The sequence below is a fragment of the Ambystoma mexicanum genome, chromosome 9 (assembly GCF_040938575.1).
Source record: "Ambystoma mexicanum isolate Mex_15411 chromosome 9, UKY_AmexF1_1, whole genome shotgun sequence".
Taxonomy (NCBI): Eukaryota; Metazoa; Chordata; class Amphibia; order Caudata; family Ambystomatidae; genus Ambystoma; species Ambystoma mexicanum.
The window spans coordinates 592,957,314-592,978,090 of record NC_090931.1 but is presented as its reverse complement, the minus strand read 5'-3'; the positions used below and the strand labels follow the sequence as shown (position 1 = coordinate 592,978,090).

General features: G+C 44.5%; 1 protein-coding gene across 7 annotated transcripts in view; it reads right to left on the bottom strand.

Annotated features, from left to right (window-relative positions):
* NCOR1 (nuclear receptor corepressor 1) overlaps positions 1 to 20,777 on the bottom strand; it is a 2,268,409-nt gene that overhangs the window by 2,008,161 nt on the left and 239,471 nt on the right. For all 7 annotated transcript variants that reach the window (XM_069615218.1, XM_069615220.1, XM_069615222.1 and 4 more), the window contains exon 6: positions 12,620 to 12,733. In XM_069615218.1, the coding sequence (XP_069471319.1) occupies positions 12,620 to 12,733 (114 nt within the window). The remainder of the gene's footprint in view (positions 1 to 12,619; positions 12,734 to 20,777) is intronic.

Genomic DNA, 20,777 nt, shown 5'->3' with positions numbered 1-20,777 from the left:
CTCACCCACCTTGTACAATATATTCACCAAGCCCCTTTTCGGTGATCTGGACCATCTAAGTATCACCTACACCAACTATGCAGATGATACCCAGATTCTCCTACCACTTTGTGGATTATGGTAAGGATTTGGCCTTGGTGAACCGAGTCTACCTCATCATGCAGGCATGGATGGCAGCCCACGGTCTATGCGTGAATGACAAAACTGAACTCATGATTCTGGTCACTATCACCAACCTCAAAAAAAATAGGCCATGAATACACCACCTCCTTGATAGACGGCAACTCCATTAAAGACACCAACGAGGTAAAAACCTTAGGCTTTTACATTGATTCCACCCTTACATTCACTAAACAAGTAAACTCCATGGCGTCTGCCACTTCATATACATGCAAACTTATCAGAGCTGGCAAACCATTTCTAACAAAGAACAGTTACATTACCTTTGCCAGAGCCCTCATCCTGTCCAAACTGGACTATTGCAACTCCCTCTACATTGGGTCCAATAAGCACATCATTAAAAGAATTCAAACACTCCAAACTAATGCCCTTAGAGCTGCCCTTGGCGTAGCACGCAGAGAACTCATCTCTGAGATCAGGAGACAAAATAACTGGCTATCTACCTACAAGAAAATCCGTCTGAAAACTGCCTCGCTCACCTATAAATGCCTGAATAATGCTGCGCCTTGTTACCTTACCGAAAGATTCCACAGAAAATCCTTGCTTAGGCCCACTAGAACAGCTAACACTAATTGCCTCACTATCCCAAGATTTAAGTTATCTAAGGTCGGAGGCAGCAGCTTTCCTGTAAAGGCCGTTCAGTTCTGGAACTCCCTGCCTTCACCCCTTCGAGCAGATCAATCATACATGTATTTCAGACATTACTTAAAGTCAATGACCACTAAGGCCCTTGTCACCTACCTTTTCTCACTGTAAATAGATTTCAGAGTTTTGTTATTAAGATGCTTGTATAGTGCTCTTCCTCTGTACCTCTCATTCTTCTTACATGATAATATGTAACTGTACTCCTTACCTTTTGATTTGTATATATGTCATGTGTAACCTAAGCTGAGAATCTTCCTGTAACACTGCACCCCGATACCTCTGGCGCGCAATACCAATTAATAAACAAACCTTTTCAATAGGTTTGCAGCTGACAGGAGCGGCACCAAATCACTAGTGGCATGCCTTTCCATACAGCACTAGATTGGAGTAGATATTTTTTGCTTTACTTTGTAATATTTTAGATGGCTGCGCACATGAATGATTGGCTGTATACTATAGAAGAAGTGAATAGGAAAAGGTTAGGATGCTAGAACGGTATATAAGTAAGCCTTTGTTTATATTGTTCAACTATTCTATTTTAATCCTCAAATGTTTACATGAGAATAAAGCTACATACCCTTCACATGAGAACACATACATTAATGCAAAATAGGAGGGTGAGTATTTGTGTGTCCTTATTTCATGAGCATTAGAGTCACCAAATTGCAAGTGTAAATACTGGTTGGTCGCCATCGTTATTTATTGATTTTAAATGTTGTCATATGCACAAGGGCGACAAGGATTTGTGGGAGTTCTGCTGTTAGGCCCATGAATAACAATGCTGGGTAACCGGAAGGCTGTTGCGTGCATAAGAGTACAGGTTTTGCTTATCGCGAAGTGCAGAGATATCTCTGCAGCCCTGTTTCAGCCACAACCCCAGGCAGGTTTTCATACTGCCTTTGGCGTGGAGGTCAGACTCCAGCAAACAGGGCATGGAGGAAGAGCATCATGACACATGAAAACATGCCCAGACACCAGCCTGCACTTTCAATAAAGGAAGATTACTCTATTTTAGCATTTTCTAAAACCGGAAAAAAACATCTGGAGAAAACAAACTGAAGTCCATTCAGTGGGCACACCTACATTTGTGTTTTAGGATATAAGCAGATTGTCTGTATGGCTTAAAAATCATATGCTTTAAAACTAAATAAATATTGCCATCTGGATAACCTGAACGTTTGTGTTAACCATACACCAGGGATTCGGGGAGGGGGGGGCCTGAAAGACAAACAAGATTTCAATCATGAATGCGAGAAAGGGCACATCCACACTGTTCGTAGAGGTATCAAGCCCAGAACAGTAAACAGAAGCCTAACAAACATTGACAGAACCCGATAATTGTTCTGCGAGTGTGGGAGGATGGGGTGGGTGGAGAAGAGTACTTGTGGGTGACCTTTAGTCATGAAATTTCAGTCCCATTGATTTCCGTAAAGCAGATTAAAATGATATATATATTTGTTAAAGCCTTTGGCAGGCAGACTCCTGAGCTTCATTGCTGGAGGGGCAGGTGAAACAATGTTAGGTTAAAGGTTTTGTATATAGCGCACTACCACCACCTAGGTGGCCCCCTGGTGCTCTGGCGGATCTGTAAGGCAAGACGGTGAAGGGGGGGGGGGGCTGGCGGCAGGTTGGTGGGACAGAGCGGGAGAAAGGATCAAGAGCTGTGATGTGCAGCTTCACAGCCTACACATGCATGACGTCAGCAAGGCTTAAAAAAAACACTGGCTAGAAACAAAACAGGGAAGGCCATTCCATAATGTAAACGCCCAGATGAGAGAGCATGTGACACTTCAACAAATTATCCCGTGGCTAGTGACTGAAGGGAGTTAAGACATTAAACTCGCCAGCAACAACCTGAATGTAAAGCAGACCGTTTGCAACTTGACTTAAGTTCCGACATTTTTCAAATCCAATCTTCTGCATATATATTTTTGTTCTACAGGGACGCTTCAGTAGTGCAATGGTGATCTTTCATACAGATCCGAGTTTAAAAAAAATATTTTATTGAATTTCATTGCAATGAATACAGAGAAATACATGAGAACAAAACCAATTTATAAAGCTTAAATGTTTGACACTCAAGTTATGCGTGGCATGAATAAAAGGTGCGCTAGAGTGCATGCAAAACCGCCCTCTCCAATTCTAGACTAAACATTAGGCCAGCATATCAGATTATCAGTTACATTTGCATTGTGAACTAACAAAATGAGCAACTAAAAATAATAAAAACAAATACCACCAACTGGCCAAAGTCATATACGGAGGCATCACTGTGCCATTTATAAACACAGGCAATCATCTAGCCCAGAACTATGAGCCACATGGAGTACAATTTCTATTCCCCTCCCCACTGTCTAAGCACACCCCGTATTGCCTACTCCCTTAAATCTCTAAGCCAGATACGTATTGAGGTGGCCACATCCTTTTTTCAACTAATGGCAATACTACGTTCAGCCGAAATGCCAGTATTGTCGAACTTTGGACTCGCTTCTGTTTAATAGGCAGCAACCCCAGAAGATTCATTGAAAAATCTAGTTTCCATCTAAGGAAGCCAGCGTCTACACTACTACACTCCAAAGCGTAGATATCTCCACATAGTTGGGTAGCATTTGGGCAAACGTCCAGCAGGTTGGTGCCTTTGTCCCATGCATCTAATGTAGACCCACCAGTATCACATAGGACTCATAATGTACTTGGAGTCTAAACCCTTAGCTGGCTATTCCTCCAGACCTTGCAAGTGCACCCACATTCCCAAACCACTATACATCTAAAAGGGGCCCCAGGACTTTCCCCCACTTCAACACTTAAAAACAGTGCAGACCCAGGTTTCTAAGTTCCACACTATACAAAGTGGAGGCTACTCTACCACCTGAACCCAATTTCTTGATGGCTTTTCTTTTCAACACTTTATGGGAACCCAGTCAAGCCTTCTCATGAACCCTGCTGCTATCCTAGCATACTCCAAGAAATTCAAGTTACTTGCCCATATTTGCCATCTTTCATTCTTCTATACTGAGATGGCCGGCCAATACTACATACACCCCCTGCCCACCATGATGTAGATCGAGGTTACAAAGAAAGCTAGACCACCATCAATGGATTCCCAGATAAGCACATCGTATTATGCCCTTTAGTTTTAACCATGTGGTTGCAGAGACAGGATCTACATTTTATCCCAATGTCACAATCTCCGAAGGGGATCTAGGACACACCAAATTTTCAATCATTGACGTACATTGATCAACCAGGCCATTTCAAAACAAAGGCAAAATAGCAGCTCTATAATAGGTCTTGAAGCCTAGTAGCCCCATCACACCCAGTTCTCAAGTCATTTTCATGGAAGGCTGAGCCATTTTAGGAGGTCTGTTACAGCACAATGGTTGCATCAGAGGAGTAGCTAATTTCGTGACAAAACTCTACGAGCAATAAGCCTAACTCCAAATATATACAGTAGGGGTATCACAACACCCAGGATTTAAACTCTGGATAGCCTCCTTTGATGCTCCTGGTTGTATATGAAGTTTGAAAGGTTCAGGCAAAGGAAAGTTTCATCAAAGTGATAGCTAAGAAACACAGTGGTATGACAATGCATTACTTACAGTAAAAGCATTTCTGATGGTTGTATCTGCTTAGATTCACATGCTGTGCATAGTCCGACATCCAGTGGTCACTGCGAAGTATTGCATTTTGATTTTCGTAGTAAAAAAGGGGACGTCGACAAGGCGTGTCTGTAACACTATCCCTATAGTGACGTGCAGTGTACCCACAATCCCTCACGCGTCGAGGTCCCTCTGTATTTATTCTGCCCTGAGGGAGCTTATTAGACCTGAGTGAGTACAGAAAAGAGAAATATAGAAGAAAGTCTATGTTCCTAAGGGTGGGCGCATGTGAATCTAAGCAGATACAACCATCAGAAATGCTTTTACGGTAAGTAATGCATTGTCTTCTGATGTTTGTTAACTTAGACTCACATGCTGTGCATAGACTAGCGAGCAGTATCCAGAGTTGGAGGTGGATTGTGAGAAGGAACAGTAGAGAAAAGATGTCTTAATACTGCTTGTCCCACCTGGGAATCAGATCTAGAGTGGGCATCTAGACAGTAGTGTTTTGTAAAGGTGTGAACAGAACTCCAGGTTGCCGCTTTGCAAATGGACTCAAGAGGGACATTTGCAATGAAAGCTATGGAAGCCCCGGTGCCACGAGTAGCGTGTGCTCTTGGCTTGCAGGGTAGTTCTCTCTTAGCAAGAATGTAACAGAGTGATGCATTGTACAATCCATCTAGAAATAGTGGATTTCGAAACTGCATCTCCTTCTCTTCCTGCTGCCACCGAGACAAAGAACTGATTAGTCTTTCTCAATGGTCTAGTTCTTTCCATATAAAACATCACTGCTCTGCGAACATCCAGTTTATGCGGGCTCTTCTCACCTAAGTTTGAAGGATTTTGAAAGAACTTTGGTAGTTCTATTGACTGGTTGACATGGAATTTAAAGATACATTTTGGTGCAAACCTAGGATGTGTGCGTAGAACCACCTTATCTTTGTGAACTGTAACAAAGGGGTCTAGTACAGAGAGCGCTTGTAGTTCACTTACTCTCCTAATGGAGGTGATAGCTATTAGAAAAGCAGTCTTAAGAGTGAGGTCTTTAAGTGTTGCTTTGTGCATGGGTTCAAAGGGAGACCCCATGAGCCTGGTTAGTACCACATTTAGGTCCCATCCGGGAGCGGGTTAGCTATGGGAGGGTGTATCCTCTTCACTCCTTCCATAAAGGCTTTAATAACTGGGACTTTCCACCATGACACTAAGTTGGGAAGTGGTGTATGCGGAAAGTGCAGTTAAATGGACTTTAATAGAGTTAAACACCAAGCCCGAGTCTAGTAGGTGAGTCAGGTACAGAACAATTTTTGTGGGAGAGCAGCCAACTGGGTTGATGCTCCTTCCCCTACACCAGATGACAAATCTTTTCCATTTGCTAGAATAACAGTGACGAGTGTTAGGCTTTCTAGCCTCCCTGAGAATGTCCATCTCTGCGGGAGCTGTAAATGTCCAAATTCTATGATCTCAGGAGCCAGGCTGCTAAGTTCATGGTCTGAGGGCATGGATGCAGTGTCCTGCCCTTGTCCTGTGACAGCATGTTGTACGGGCAGGGAAGTTTCACTGGGGGAGATAGGGACATCTCCATCAAGTGAGCGAACCAAGGTTGTCTGGCCCACATAGGGGCCACCAGTATCATGGTAACTTGTTCCTGGTGCATCTTGTGCACTATCTTGTTGAGAAGGGGAGTCGGGGGGAGGGGAGGAGGGGGGAGGGGGGGAGCGTGAACAAATTTCCCTGACCATGGTATCGATAGACCGTTCCCCTTGGATTGGTTCTGGGGGTACCTGGAGGCGTAATTTTGGCATTGTGAATTCTCCAGAGTTGCGAACAGGTCCATTTCTGGGAATCCCCATTGTGTGAAGACTTTGAAGACGATGTCTTCGTGTAACCGCCATTCGTACTCTGAGGGCAGAGGGAAGTCTCTGCTGAGTTCGTCTGCTAGCAGATTGAGTTCCCCTGATACAATTTGCGACAGTAGGAACATGTGTTTGAGAGCCCACTTCCAGATGTTCTGTGACAGCTTGGACAGTCCTGGAGAGTGAGTGCCCCCCTGCTTGTTGAGGTAGTACATGGCTGTGGTGCTGTCCATGAGGACCATCACTGTCTTCCCTTGTAGGTGTGCCTGGAAGGCTTTCAGTGCCTTGAAAACAGCTAGTAGCTCCAGTAAGTTTATGTGCTTGGATGCTATGCTCGGAGTCCAGATTCCGTGAGCTGTCTGATGGGATAGGTGAGCCCCCCCATCCTGTGAGGGATGCGTCTGTGGTCAGAGTGGCTTCCACTGCGGGGGTGGCAAATGGTTTCCCTATTACCAGGTTTTCCTTCGACCACCACCGTAGCGAGAGAACCAAGGCCTGCGAGACCACCACTAGATCGTCACCTTGTCCGCTGGCCTGACACCACTGGCTGTTGAGCCACTCTTGCATTGGGCGCAGGCACGCGTGAGGTACCAAATAAATACATGACGCCATCATTCCTAGTAAGCGCATTGCTTTGCGTACGGTCACCTCTCGACCAGCCACATATTGAGGGATCTGAAACAGCATGTTTTGGACCCTCTCGTTGGAGGGGAAGACAAGGACGTCCTTTGTTCGAATTAGAGCCCCTAGGAATTGTTTGATCTGGCTGGGGTCTAAGCTGGACTTCTTCTTGTTGATGGAGAAGCCCAGTTGAAACAAAAGGTCTACAGTCTTTTGGGTATTTGCGAAGCATGTTTCGTAAGAATCCCCTGTTATGAGCCAATCGTCGAGGTAAGGGTATACTGGGATGGACAACCTGCGCAGGTGGGCCGCTGCCACTGCCAGTACTTTCGTGAATACTCTTGGCGCTGATGCTATGCCGAAGGGTAGCACTCTGAACTGGTAGTGTTTGCCCTCTATCATGAACCTGAGGTATTTTCTGTGCGCTGGCAACATTAAAATATGAAAGTATGCATCTTTCATGTCCAGTGTTGTCATGTAATCTCCCTGAGAAAGCAGGGGGATTACCTCCTGTAGAGTCACCATACGAAACATTTGAGGTTTGACTTATTTGTTCACAGGGCGTAAATCTAGTACAGGGCGCATGGTTAAGTCCTTTTTGGGTACAACGAAGTACACTGAATAAATACCTTCCGTTACCTGGGATAGCGGTACGACCTCTATGGCTCCTTTTTCTAGTAGTTGGTCCACTTCTTGAAGGATGGTGAGGTGTTGCGGTGACAAGCGCCGTCCCCTCAGGGATCTGTTGAACTCTATACAATAGCCGCGTGCTATGGTTGAAAGTACCCAGCGGTCTTATGTTATACCCTCCCATGCTGGAAGAAAGGATGTTAACCGGCCCCCGACTGGCGTAGCATGGTAGGGGACCCGAATCTTTGAGTCATTTGGTGTTGGTGGCTTGGGAACCTCTAGGGTTGGGACCCCGACCTCTTCCCACAACGTTGTCCTCTTTGGTTATATTGTCCACTGGTGCCTTGGTTAGAGGACCAGTTACCTGCAGAATATTGCTGCTGCTGTTGTTGCTACTGCTGCTGGCGTTGGCCTCGAAAAAAACGCTTATTGCCATAACCACGTTTGTTGGGAGGCCTTGAAATTCGATCTAGTGTCTTGATAGTGTCAAATTCTTTCTTTGCGGTTTCTAAAGCCTCATCCACCGCTTTATCAAAGAGGTTTGCATCTTCTATAGGTTTTTTAATAAGAGATGCTAGCGTCTCAGGTTTAAAGCCTGAATTACGTAGCCATACATGGCGTTTCAGTAGGATTCCTTGTACTAGGGAACGCCCGGCCGTTTCTGCAGCATCCAGGGTATTCTTGATGATGCTTTGGTTGACTAAAGTCCCTTCAGTCACCGTGGCTAGAAAGCAAGTATGTAGGGGTTCTGGTACCTCCTCAATGTCCTTATGTAGTTTGCTCCATTGTGCATCTGCGTAACTTGCCAGCAAGGAGTTATTGTGGGTAATTCTTGCGGAAAAGGCAGCTGAAGCTGTAATCCTCTTTCCTAGGGCATATCATTTTTTACCCTCTTTATCTGGAGGTGCCTCGCTAGTTGACAGCGGCACCCCTGCTCTCTTCCTGGTATTTGTCACCACTAAGAAGTCTGGTATAGAGTGGCCCCTGATGTATAAAGGGTCAGATTGAGGACTAAATTTTTCTATCCTAGGGTTGACCCCTCTGATCAACGCAGGAGTGGACAGTGAAGGAATAATTCTCCTCCTTACTGAGGCGAGGAGGGGAGGGGAATGGTTTGGCCTGCAGGGGATTTCTCCTTAATGATTTTTTCGACAAAGTCGATGTCAGAAGTTTCCCCGGTTTCAATCTCAAAATGTGCTGCTGCCTTACGAAGAAGTGCATTAAAGGTGGGTTGATCATCTATAGGCGATGAATTCCTAATAGGCGAGTCTTTTGGAGGGGACAGGTTTATGGCTTCAGGATCTGAAAACACTGACGGGGACTGCCAGGGCTGTGAGGCCCCTTCTTCTGGGTCTTCTCCGAAGCCCCAATCACCCATATCAGGGTTGTCTTCAAAACCTTCCTCCTGTAGGTTTTCTTCCCCCTCATTGCCTAGGAATTCATCATCCTCCTGAAAGTGGGTGTCCTCTTCAGCGAGGTCATATAAATCTACATTTTCTTGGGGGTGGATCCAGCGAGGTCATATAAATCTACATTTTCTTGGGGGTGGATCAAACAGCCTGGGGTACTTGGCCCTGGGATCCTCCTGAGGTCCCTCTCTTGATCTCTTAGGTGTTGGAAGGTTCCGAGTCTCCATAAACCTGTCCATCCTGTCCATACAGAACTGGAGTCTCTCTAGGTTTTCGTGAGGCACTCCGGAACGGTCAGGGGGAGGAAAGGGAGGGCCTTCCGTTAGGAAACGCTTCGACCTATCCCATAATGTCGAAGAGAGGTCTCCTTCGCCTTCAGAAAAGCCTTACGGTAGGCTAGGAGTCCCTGACGAGTGGGAGGTTCCTGCCTTCCTTCTGGTCTTTTCAGCGTCTCCCAGGCCTTAAGAGCGGAAACAGACGTATCTTTCGTCGTCCGTCTTAGGCTATCGGTGGAAATGATCCTTGCCAGGCTCTCGACAACTAAGCTGTCTGTCGAGGGTACCTCCGGCGTCGCCGTTACTGGCGTCGCTTGCTCTACGCCAACGGGCGCTACTGTCAGGATTCCATGGCACATTTCTAGATTTTCATTGAGAAATTACCGTAGAAAATCTGCATTCTAAAGAATTAAGTAAACATTTATTTTTAATCTTCATTATTACATTGTTAGTGGGAGCATTGGTTGAGTGGTGTTTGATTTTGGGTTTGGTATTTTAATATGTCAATATGGTGATAAGTTAATTAATGACAACCATATACAGGAAGTGCCTAATTCCCCAAACCAAGATGGAGGTTCAGTGCAACACAAATGATTGGTGGAAAGATATTATGAGGTAGTTTGGAACATTTCACAACATTCTAAACTGCCTTTCATTCCAGTTTCTTTAGAGGAAGGTTGTAGTTCCTTTAGCTCTTAGGATATTAAGTGTAAGTTATTATAAAAATCCTTTTTGAGAAGAATTTACAGTGAGCTTAATTTCTACAGAAGTTTCTTTAATGAAGAAGTCCTTGTTGTAACTTCAAGACCGATCTACAGATGAAGCAAGCCAAGTTTTCTGAAGTGAAATGTTTTTATCTTCAATTTATTCTCAAGAAGAAGTTTACTTTAAAATTCTAAGAAAATGTATTTATCTGCATTTGATTTTAATGAACATTATTGGAACTCAATTGCGCGCTTATTCAAGGAAGGAAAATTCTGATGCACGTTTATTTTTTCCTCTCGTGGTTGCGTGTGCGGGAAATGAAAGTACGTTTGTTTTTTCCTCTCGTGGCTGCGTGTGCGGGAAATGAAAGTACGTATATTTTTTCCTTCTGCGGTTGCGTGTATGGATTAAGAAAGTTAGTGTAGGTGTTTTAGAGTATTCTGGTCACGATATTTATTGTGACTTATTGGTTCTAATTTAGCTTAATAGTTTCACTATAGTACGTGTGTTATTAAAATTAGTATTGTGATGTATAACACTTTGCACTTTAGTTCATTTACTGAAAAATCAATCCTAGTCAGGAATCGGTTAGAGTATGCTTGCACGTTCCACTTTCAAGTTTTACTTCCTGGTTTGACGTATTAGTGTTGTCAAGTAGCGTTCCCAGGGGCGTCGTGTTGAGTTCCGGTATTTCTCTAGGAGTTTGTTTATTTTTGTGGAGCGGTTACTCAATGTAACTTCGTGTTACTGCGACCGTTTGAAAGCGCGGCTATTTGCTTCGTTTTTTTTAATTCAGCTTCGTTCTGATTGCACGTGCGTCGCGTTCTTCAATCAACTGAACTATTCGTTCATTGTGCAACAAGCCATCTAACCTCATTTGGAGCATCCAAGATCTACAGTACAGTTTTGAATGATATATATATATATATATATTCAGATACAGGAAAGTAACGACTGTAAGTTGAATAATCCAGAAGAGTTTTATTTAATTCAGACTAAGAACTTTATTAAAAACATTTTTTCTTCAAGCAAGCCAATTTCAGACTTTCTACAACAAATATTCAAGGAATATCCAAAGTGTTTCAAGAATATTGAATATTGACTTTTTGTAAATTCTTATTATAAGTAATTCAGAAGAGCATCTAAGAATACAAAAGAACAAACTATAAATGCCTATCAGCAATCTAGCATAGGCAGCAGGTACATAATAATAGTTTTGTTTAAATTATAAATAGCAGAAAACAACATTCAGATAAGTTTATTTAATCTGTGTATTCTTGTGCTTAGATTTCACAGACACATATTACTGATGAAGCTTCCTCAATCCAGTTTCAGAGAGTAAATCATCTACTGAATTTATATTCTAGGAACCAGTGTCGTGTCTAAAGAAACAGTGAAGATCTGCAGTTGTTATTTTCTCCTCCATTCCCCTTGGGTTCGCCTGTGGGGTAGTTTTATATTTTAAGAACTAGTGAGCAGGCATATCAAGGGGGTCTGGTGGGGCAGCATCACTCCTGCAAGAAGACCCAAGATATGGACCTGACAGCTCTCTGGCGGTGCGCGTCGTCTGACGGTTTAGTGGTAGCGCCCTTATCAGGGGTTAGCCCAGTCGCTGGTCGCATATGCGGTTGCGAGGGGGGCTTCAGACTCTTACGGTCTGAGGAGGCCGCCAGTAGGACCTCCGTCTACGTTGGCGCTAACGCCCTCTTCGTCTTCGACGAGGAAGAGCCATGGGTTATGTGTTTATGGGAGTGTTTTCTGTGTGCGTCGTTGTCGCCGGGGTGTTCATCCCCATAAGCAGGGCGTGAGCCGAGCTTGTCAGGGCCGGGGACGGGCGACGAGGAGCGTGAACGCTCCTTAGAGAGGTCTACGACTTCCGAAACGGACGTTGTGTTGTCACATTCCTCGTCACTTTCGGCGGCGGTGGGTGATGAGTCAGACCTAGACATGGCGTAGGCCGCCCACTTTTTGTGGTCGAGAGGCAAATGTAACGGTTACACCGTTTATGCTTGTCTTTCCAGGTAAACTTGCCATTACAACGCAGGCAAAACCTAAAGGGTGTCTTCTCCATAGCTGAGGAACAGATCGCATGTGACAACAACCCCGAGGGAAAAGGGAAAGGCATTCTCAAAGAGAAACAATGTCCCACGACCCCACTCTCCCTACTTTATTTGGCCGTCGAGGCCAGGCCACGTGTTCGGCAAACAACCTCTTCCGTCGAAGGCACCGCCGTCGGAGATCTTGATCGGCGGTGAACAGCTTCGCAGCTACGACGACGGAGGGGTGAAGAAATGAATAATATCTGGATGGAAAAAACAATCTGAGGGACCTCGACGCGTGAGGGATTGTGGGTACACTGCACGTCATTATAGGGATAGTATTACAGACACGCCTTGTCGACGTCCCCTTTTCGACTACGTAAAACAAAATGGAATACTCCGCAGTGACCACTGGATGTCGGACTATGCACAGCATGTGATTCTAAGCAACTTAACAAACATCAGACATTTTTTTTACATCAAGACTGCAAGGAGATACCTAAATGTATCAAACCTGTAAGATGCCGACCAAAATAAGAGTTATTTTAAATTCAATGCGATGTTAAGCAACAAAGCAAGTGAATACAAAGTCTGACGGTACTCTGAGCTGTACACCCCATGCAGCCTGGAATAACACTAAAGTAATCACCAAGGCAGGCCTACCCGGTTTTCATCATAAATAATCTGGACAACACTGCGGTGTTTCTGTTCCACGGGTGGGGGGGAAACAGGCTTCTCTGGCTCCAGAGGTTTAGCAGCTTCTTCTTCAAGTTGTTGCTAAGAGACAAGAACATAAAAGAAATATAAAATTATTGTGCAGCATCTTGCAGCATAGGAAATGCAAGAGCAAATTGTCCCTACAAATATTGCACCACCCCACGAATATTGCAACAAAGGTTATCAGCAATGTTCATGGTAGCCCTCCAAGTGTCATGTGTATACTGGATTCTATTAAGCAAAATCAGACTTATGTTTGAAGAGGAATTGCACACATCAACATTTTCCACAACATTATACCTACTGTAAACTACCCTTGACCACTAAAAGAACATGCAATTAGGATGCAAACAAGCTACATTCCGCTGTTGAATAACGAAAGCATCTTAAATGTTACATTTTCCTGTTTAATCGTTGACGTAGAATTTACATTAGAGTTTATACGGCAGCATTCATCAAGAGTGTAAAGTGGAACAGTCTTTGCTTTGCGGGTCATCTGAAGCAGCACAAGTCTGCCTCTCTGATCCAGAGCTGTGGCAGCAAGGAGGAGGGGAAATCATGTGCTGTGTGCTTAACATATGCTGCACAAAAAGGACAGCTCTGTTTTACAGTCTGGAAATACTGCACCTCAATCCAAGCACTAGATTGCCCACACTAAACTATCTCAGACCAGACTGACCCAGCCACCATGGTAGAAATGTACAACGAAGTGATGCTGACATCTTTAGACGTCATTGCACCACTGAAGATCAGAAAGAGCAAACCCAGCCAACACTTAAACACCTGGTTTAAGCCTCATCTGAAAGCTATCGGACAAGAGAAACATCTAAGCGAAAACATCTGGAGATCAGACCAGTCAGACCTCAACAAAAATAACTTGAATAAACTAGCCACCCTCTACATTATTTTAGCTAAACAAACATCCTACAACTCCCGAATTTCCCAAGCCAAATCAAATACCAAAGAATTGTTCACCATCCTTAAAGAGGTAGAATCCCCCTTCAAGCTCCTGACTCCTGTCTTAAGGATAAGAATTGGTGCACGAGTGTACAAAATGCCTTCGCCAGTAAGATACCAACGCTCCAGGTGAAGAATAACAAAAAAAAAGATACCATTACTGCTTCCAAGACTGATATCAATGGTACCACCTCTAAGGCTGCCACAAATCTATTACCATTACCGCAATCTACCTTAACTACTCCCATATCACTAACCCCTAGCTTCCACTTTCGCAAAGTATCTACCAAAGTAGTTGAGAAAGTTATCCTCACCCTCAAACCTTCCAATTGTCAAGGCGACCCATGTCCAGCCCAAATTATAAAAGACGCTGCCCTTGAACTCTCCCCTTTCATCACAAAACGTTTAAACGCTTCATTCACATCAGGCACAATACCTAGTGACCCGAAACATTCCTGGGTCCTCCCCCCTCCTCAAAAAACAAACCCCCGACCCCTCTATCCCAACTAATTACCGCCCCATAACCACAGTGACATTCCTACTTAAAATCTTGGATAAAAGTAGCATACATACAAATTCAGCACCATCTGGAACAAAACCACCTCCTAGGTGTTAGTCAGTCTGGTTTCAGACCTCAGCATGGTACTGAAACTGCACTCTTAGACCTCAAGGCACAAATAGACACATAATAGACAAAAGGTAAGACGGCACTCCTACTACTCCTCGACCTTTCAGCCGCGTTCGATCTGGTGGACCACTCAATACTCTGCAACCATCTGGTCTCTGCGGCCTGCTTCTCTCAGGAGGCAGTCGCTTCGATCCAGTCCTTCCTTGATAACAGGACAATGCAAGAATTCTCTCCCCTAGCAGCCGCGGACCCCGCGCCATTATCATGCGGTGTACCCCAAGGCTCCTGCGTATCGCCCACTCTGTACAACATCTTCACAAAGCCCCTTTTCAATGATCTAGATGGTCTAGGTATCACCTACACAAATTATGCCGATGATACACAGATCCTCATCCCGTTGACAGGAGATTATGACAAGGATTTGGCCTTTGTGAACAGAGTTTACCTCATCATCCAGGCATGGATGGCCTCTCACGGTCTATGCCTGAATGATGACAAAACAGAACTCCTCATTCTAGGTACACCATCCAACATTAAAAAACTAGGTCCCAACTGCGCCTCCCTCATAATCGACAACAACAACATTACTGTGACCAATGTAGTTAAAACTCTTGGCTTCTACATAGACTCCACGCTCACCTTTGGTAAACAAGTAAATGCTATGGCCTCAGCCACATCCTACACTTGCAAGCTAATAAGAGCAGCCACGCTCTTCCTTTCACCCGACAACTGCATCACTTTAGCGAGAGCACTAATCTTATCCAAATTGGATTATTGTAATGCTTTGTATATAGGCAGCAACAAATACATTACATCCAAAATTCAGACTCTTCAAAACAATGCCCTGAGAGCTGCCCTAAGTCTCCCCAAAAATGCCCATTTATCTGATTTTAGGCGATCCGTCAATTGGCTCTCCACAAAAGATAAAATCCTCCTTAAAACTGCATCTCTGACACAAATGCCTTAACCACGCAGCCCCACAATACCTCACAGACAGATTCAGACAAACAGCCTCTCGCCCCCTAAGAAAAGCTAACTCTAACCTCTTACTAGTACCTAGATTTAAGCTCACTAAATCCGGCGGGAGTAGTTTCCCTGTTAAAGCAGCACAATATTGGAACTCCCTTCCCCCTGCTTTAAGGGAAGACCTACCCTACCTACAATTTAGATCTAGTCTCATTCACTGGCTAAAGGAACATGACGTCTGACCCTATCTGACCTGCATCCTTCCTAGGATCTATTGTATATACGAGACCTCACTGCTTGTGCTATATTTATGTGCTTCACGCTTATTCCTGTTACTTATTGTATATACCTACTGCCCGTTTCATGCATACAGCATTGTAACCTTAGCTGTATTTTTCATGTCCATTATGTAACTTAAGCTTAACAACCCTCTTTATGCTTTCGCGCCCGAATACCCCTGGGTCTGGTGCGCAATATAAATAATAAAACAAACAAACAAAACAAACAGAGGGGAAACAAAAAGGTCCACGGGCCACTCTGGTTTCCAGAACCTATGCTATGTAGGAGGCAAGGTGAGTCGGGCATTACATTACTGAAAATCTAGTGTTCTAAAGGTTGCAAGAAGTGGTTTGCACACTACAGTGAGCCAGAGAAATCTATTCCAAACCTTTATAAACAAGTTATAACAAGCACAAAGATCAAGCATGCATCAAAAACAGAATCCATCCACTTTGTGCAGTGGCAATGTGACCAAGTATTTAATCTGCCAGCCTTTGAATGTGAAGGCCAGGCTTAAAAAACATAAAATAATGGCCCGATTGTCGACAAATCACTTTATACCAATGGGCTTCAATCTGTGAATGTGTAAAGCAACTTCGATCTCTCAAACCCAACTGCAAAAAAAAAAATAATCGCATTTTGCTGTTAATAATCCAGCTCAAAGGGTGACTTCCAGATACCACTAGGTTTTAAGTGCCCGGCAACGTGGTTGAGATGCTCTTGCTACAACAAATGCCCTATAGTAGCATTCTTTCTTCGAGGATGACGCTCAATCATCTCAAACTAGATAAGTTACAAATCCATTATCAAAAGAGGCCGAAAGGTTCAGAATATGGCTTTCATGCCCTGCCAGGAGGGCAGGCATAGCCTTTAATGCCCGCCAGCCCAAGCTAAGGCAGGCCCAAGCAAAGCGAGAGCCTCAGCTCAAGCCGTTTGCTGTTAAAGACCTTGTCCGCCCTCCTGCCAGGGTATGAAAGCCATTCGCACCCCAAGATTTATGCGGGGGGGGGGGGGGAGGGGAGGATAGAAGGAGGGGGCGCATGGCATTCAACTTTTTTCATTGAGAGATCTGCGCTGCTAATGAAATAAATGGAAAACAAAATACCAGTCACCATATGAAAAAGGACAAAGTCTCTTTTCCATGTCTATGGCGGCCCGACAGGAGGGGCATCGGTCCCGCGGGTAAGTGGAGGGGGTGGGGCGGCAACAGGGAGATGCTCCCTGATGCCTCCCTGCAATGATAACAAAAAAGTAAAGAAAAATAAGCGCCACACGGGGAAGGGCCTCGGGTGGCTGGGACAGTGGGAGGAGTGTGTGTATTCTAGCCCACTGTTCCAGACTCCTGATGGCTGAGCGCCCGTCCACGGTTGCAAATAAATCTTACGCTCTGGTATTGCTCTGGGCAATCCTCCAGACCAGAGTTCTTCGCTTGCCAAGGCATTACAAAAGGGGAATACGATTTGCAAATCAGGAGGAACAAGGCATAATTCTAGCAGTGCTCTCAAGGGAGAAGAACTACGGGCACAGCTTATTGGCAGCGAAGCAATGTGAAAATTGCATTATTTGACAAAACAACCACAAAGGAACAGAGCGCTCACAAAGTTGTATAAAACGATGAATGTTGCAAATGTCCTTTAGAGCATTTCAATAAGACTTCTATTCATAGCACAAACTTGTTTTAAGGTTCTTGAATATATTCTGCATTATGAAGCAAGGGAATACCTGCAGCTACCATGTCCCGTTGTGAGACCGGAGCACAAGTCCCTACACAGCATAGCAGCCAGCCGCGCATTGCACTCTAGTCCCGGGACGCCCGAAGGAGAGTCCCTAACAGGGACCCTATACCACCAGAGACTTAATCAAGGGGAAGAAACCCCTAGAGAAACTACACCTATCTTAGAGGGGAGGCAGCCGGAGGCCGTCTAACATGAACGTGGACTAGATACAACACTGGATGCCACTGCTGCCTCACTCTGGTCCTGCTCAGAGAAAAGGGGCGGGGCATAACCCACCATTTAAAAGCTTCCTGGTCTGTAACACTTCGGGTAGGAGTGGGGGGTTGGTAGGGGCAGAGCACAATTGGATAGAGAGAGGCTGCCAATCAGGGGATAGGGAGAGGGGCTAGGTAAGATATTCACAGAACAGGTAAATCTTCCTGACCTGCTTTACTAGTGGGATATTTTTCCTCAATACCTCAGAGTGGGAACCTTTTTCCACACACAGTCTTTAATTCTTTATGGGTGTCATTTTTTGACTCTCCATAGAGTCTTTTTAAAGTTATCCTCTTTAACAAATTATTGGCAATAAGGGCCTGTTGCTTGGTTGCCCTAGGGGCTCCCCTTTTAACTTTTTTGCAAACCTTGAGAGAACTACAGTTCCCAAAGGTAGCAAGGATCTTTGGATCACTTTTACATTTTATTCTGTGAAGCCAGAACACCCTACCTTATGTGGAGTGCTGGGGAGATGCAATGTATCCCCCTTCACATTAACTGTAACAATTGTGTTACAGGAACAAGCTTACCTTCAATGGCTGGTGGCAGTGATAACTTGTATTAATTTGGTGCACCTTTACCGCAGGCTGTGTTCTTGAGCCAAGCGTGTCTTAAGAAGAATAGCCTGAACCAGGATCCGCCCGACCGTTTCAGTTGCATCCAGCGTGTTCTTTAGGATCTTATGGGTGACCCGTTTCCCTTCGAGACAACTGCCAGCAGGCATGATTGTACCGGTTCTGGGACTTACTGGAGACGCTTCTAAAGTAAATTCCATTGAACATCACTATAGCTTGCAAGAAGTGTAGTGTTATTAGCAAACCTCGTGGACTATGCTGCTAAAGTGGTGAAGCGTTTGCCAAGGGCGTACAGCTTTTTACAGTCTTTGTCGGGGGCTCTTCTGAAGTGGACAATGGCACCCCGGCCCTCGTCCTGGTAGTAGTAACTACAAGGGAATCTGGAGTGGCATGCTGCTGGATGTTTAACAGGTCCGAAGGGGAGGGGCGGAATAGATTTTCGACCCAAGGGTTGACGGCCCTTTTCAGTGAAGGGGTTAGCAAAGAAGGTGCAATGCGCTTTATGATGGAACTCAACAGGGTTATAGACTGGCTTGCGGGTAGTTTCTCCTTCAGGATGTAGTCAGTATCTTGTGCCCCTTCCTGCGTGGCAATCTGGAAGTGTTCTGCAGCCCTTTTGAGGATTGCATTAAATGCCATTTGGTCATCAACAGGTGAATCTTGTCTCTATAGGCGAGGAGAGGAGAGAGGATTAAGACAAAGGGCGTCTGGGTCAGGTTTAGGGTAGGGGTGTTAGGTAGGATTTTCACAGAACTGGTAAATCTTCCTGACCTGGGTCCTCGGTGCACAGTCTTCCAAATTCCTGAATCTCGCTGAAACTTCGTGGGCATCCTGGTGGATCTCCACAGATACTAATTGAGGCTGAAAAATCCCAACAGAGTGCTGGATCTTTGTAATGACGAGAATTCAACTGCGATTTTCTGGTTTCTTCTGTGCTCCTTGAAAAGGCGCCAAATCCGCAGAACCGCATTCAGCCGCGAGGAAAACCTTGCCTAGAGCCTTTTATCGATCCATGCTGCAAAGTTCCTTCTAAGGTCTTGTTTTCAGTCACCACAACAAAGAATCCACCGACTGGGTATTGGACTGCAGACCCTGAAGTCCTCCTCCTGCAAAATGTCTGCAATGCTGAGGTAATGTGTTGACTTAGGTATGTACTTAACTTAAGTCTCTTAGGATTTCTGTATTGCTGCAGGGTGTTTTCTGTGATAGGGAGGCCTCTCATCCAATGCACCCAGTTCCACTGCTAGAACCCTGCTACAGTGTCTTCTGCAAAGTCCCTGGAACCTCTCAGAAGTAAAGTACTCACCTGTTGGCCCAAGTCTTCCTAACAAACTCTGACTTTTGCTACTTAAGACCCTATACTGACACTGCTGTTGGTCACTAGATCCTAGTGACCGCCCTTCTGCCACTGAGAACGCTCATGCTCCAAGAATAAGGAAAAGACTTAAGGGATTGGTACTTTTGCCTAAACAAGAAAATAAAGTGTTTAAATGGTACTTACTTGTAGAGTTGGTTGGTAACTAACTAAGAGTAAACAGTTACAAAAGTTCTTACTTACCTTGGATGTGTGATGCACTATTCCTAAAAGTATGGTTAACATAGTTTCTTCCTTAGAAACTGTTTTGCCATTCTAATAGAAAGTAGATGTGAAGATATATTACTCTCCTGTGATTAGGTTGTGCCTCTTCCAAAGGTAATGTGTTGGTTTCACCAGATTATTCCTGCAGAATGCGTCGTCCAAATGTTGGTATCACCAGATTAGTCCTGTTAGGATAAGACCCCAAGTGTGTCTTGCGTCCCCTGACTTGCTACCAGCCTGTCCAGAATAAGTCTGTATTAGATGGTTGCCTACCTAGAATAAGTTTGAGTCATTCAGTAAAGTGTAACATTAGGGTTTACTTTCCCTGTGCTATCTAACCCAGGGTCTGTGGTTCCAATTGTCCCTTTTAAGTCCTGCATCAGTCACTTGTATAGTTGGGAAAGAACTAACCTGGACTCCTTGTGAGATATAACACGTATATGGGGTTTACTTACCTTGAGTTAGCTGTGTGTCATGCAAAAATAAGTTACCAGAGTCACTGCTCATCTCAGTCTGTGTTTGAGATCAAAGGCACCTGTAATTGAATGATTACATTCTTAGGTTTTACTCACCTAGTATAACTGTGTGCTGTCACAAAATTAGTTCTAGGTTTTTACTGTACCTGGAATAAGTGTTTCACTATTCACAAAAAGTATGTTGTCAGGGTTGACTGATTATGTGATTTGTACTGAGTCACTGTACAACTGGTAGGGTCTACTGCCTTTGCATTACTAAATGTAATTGTGAAAGTAACCATTGGTTTTTACTCCCCAAGAATAGGTGTGACCTATACTGAATGTGTATGAAAAGGTTTTGACTTCCCAAGAACTACTGTTAGGTATTCCAAATAACGTTTATACTTTTGTCTGTGTACCTTCAGGTATAGTGTGTTTTATATTGTGATTTCATATGTGTTGGTGCGGATGTTACGCATGGATTAGAAGGAATGATTGGAGTGAATGGAGTCGATGAATGGAGTAAACTGAGCGAATAGACAAAGTAAACAGAATGTCAGAGTTGATCGAACACAGAAAATAAAGGAACGGACGGAGCAGACGGTGGCAACACCCGTTCTCCACAATGTTGCCATATATCTGTATCCCCTATAAATGCTATCTACCTGTATCCC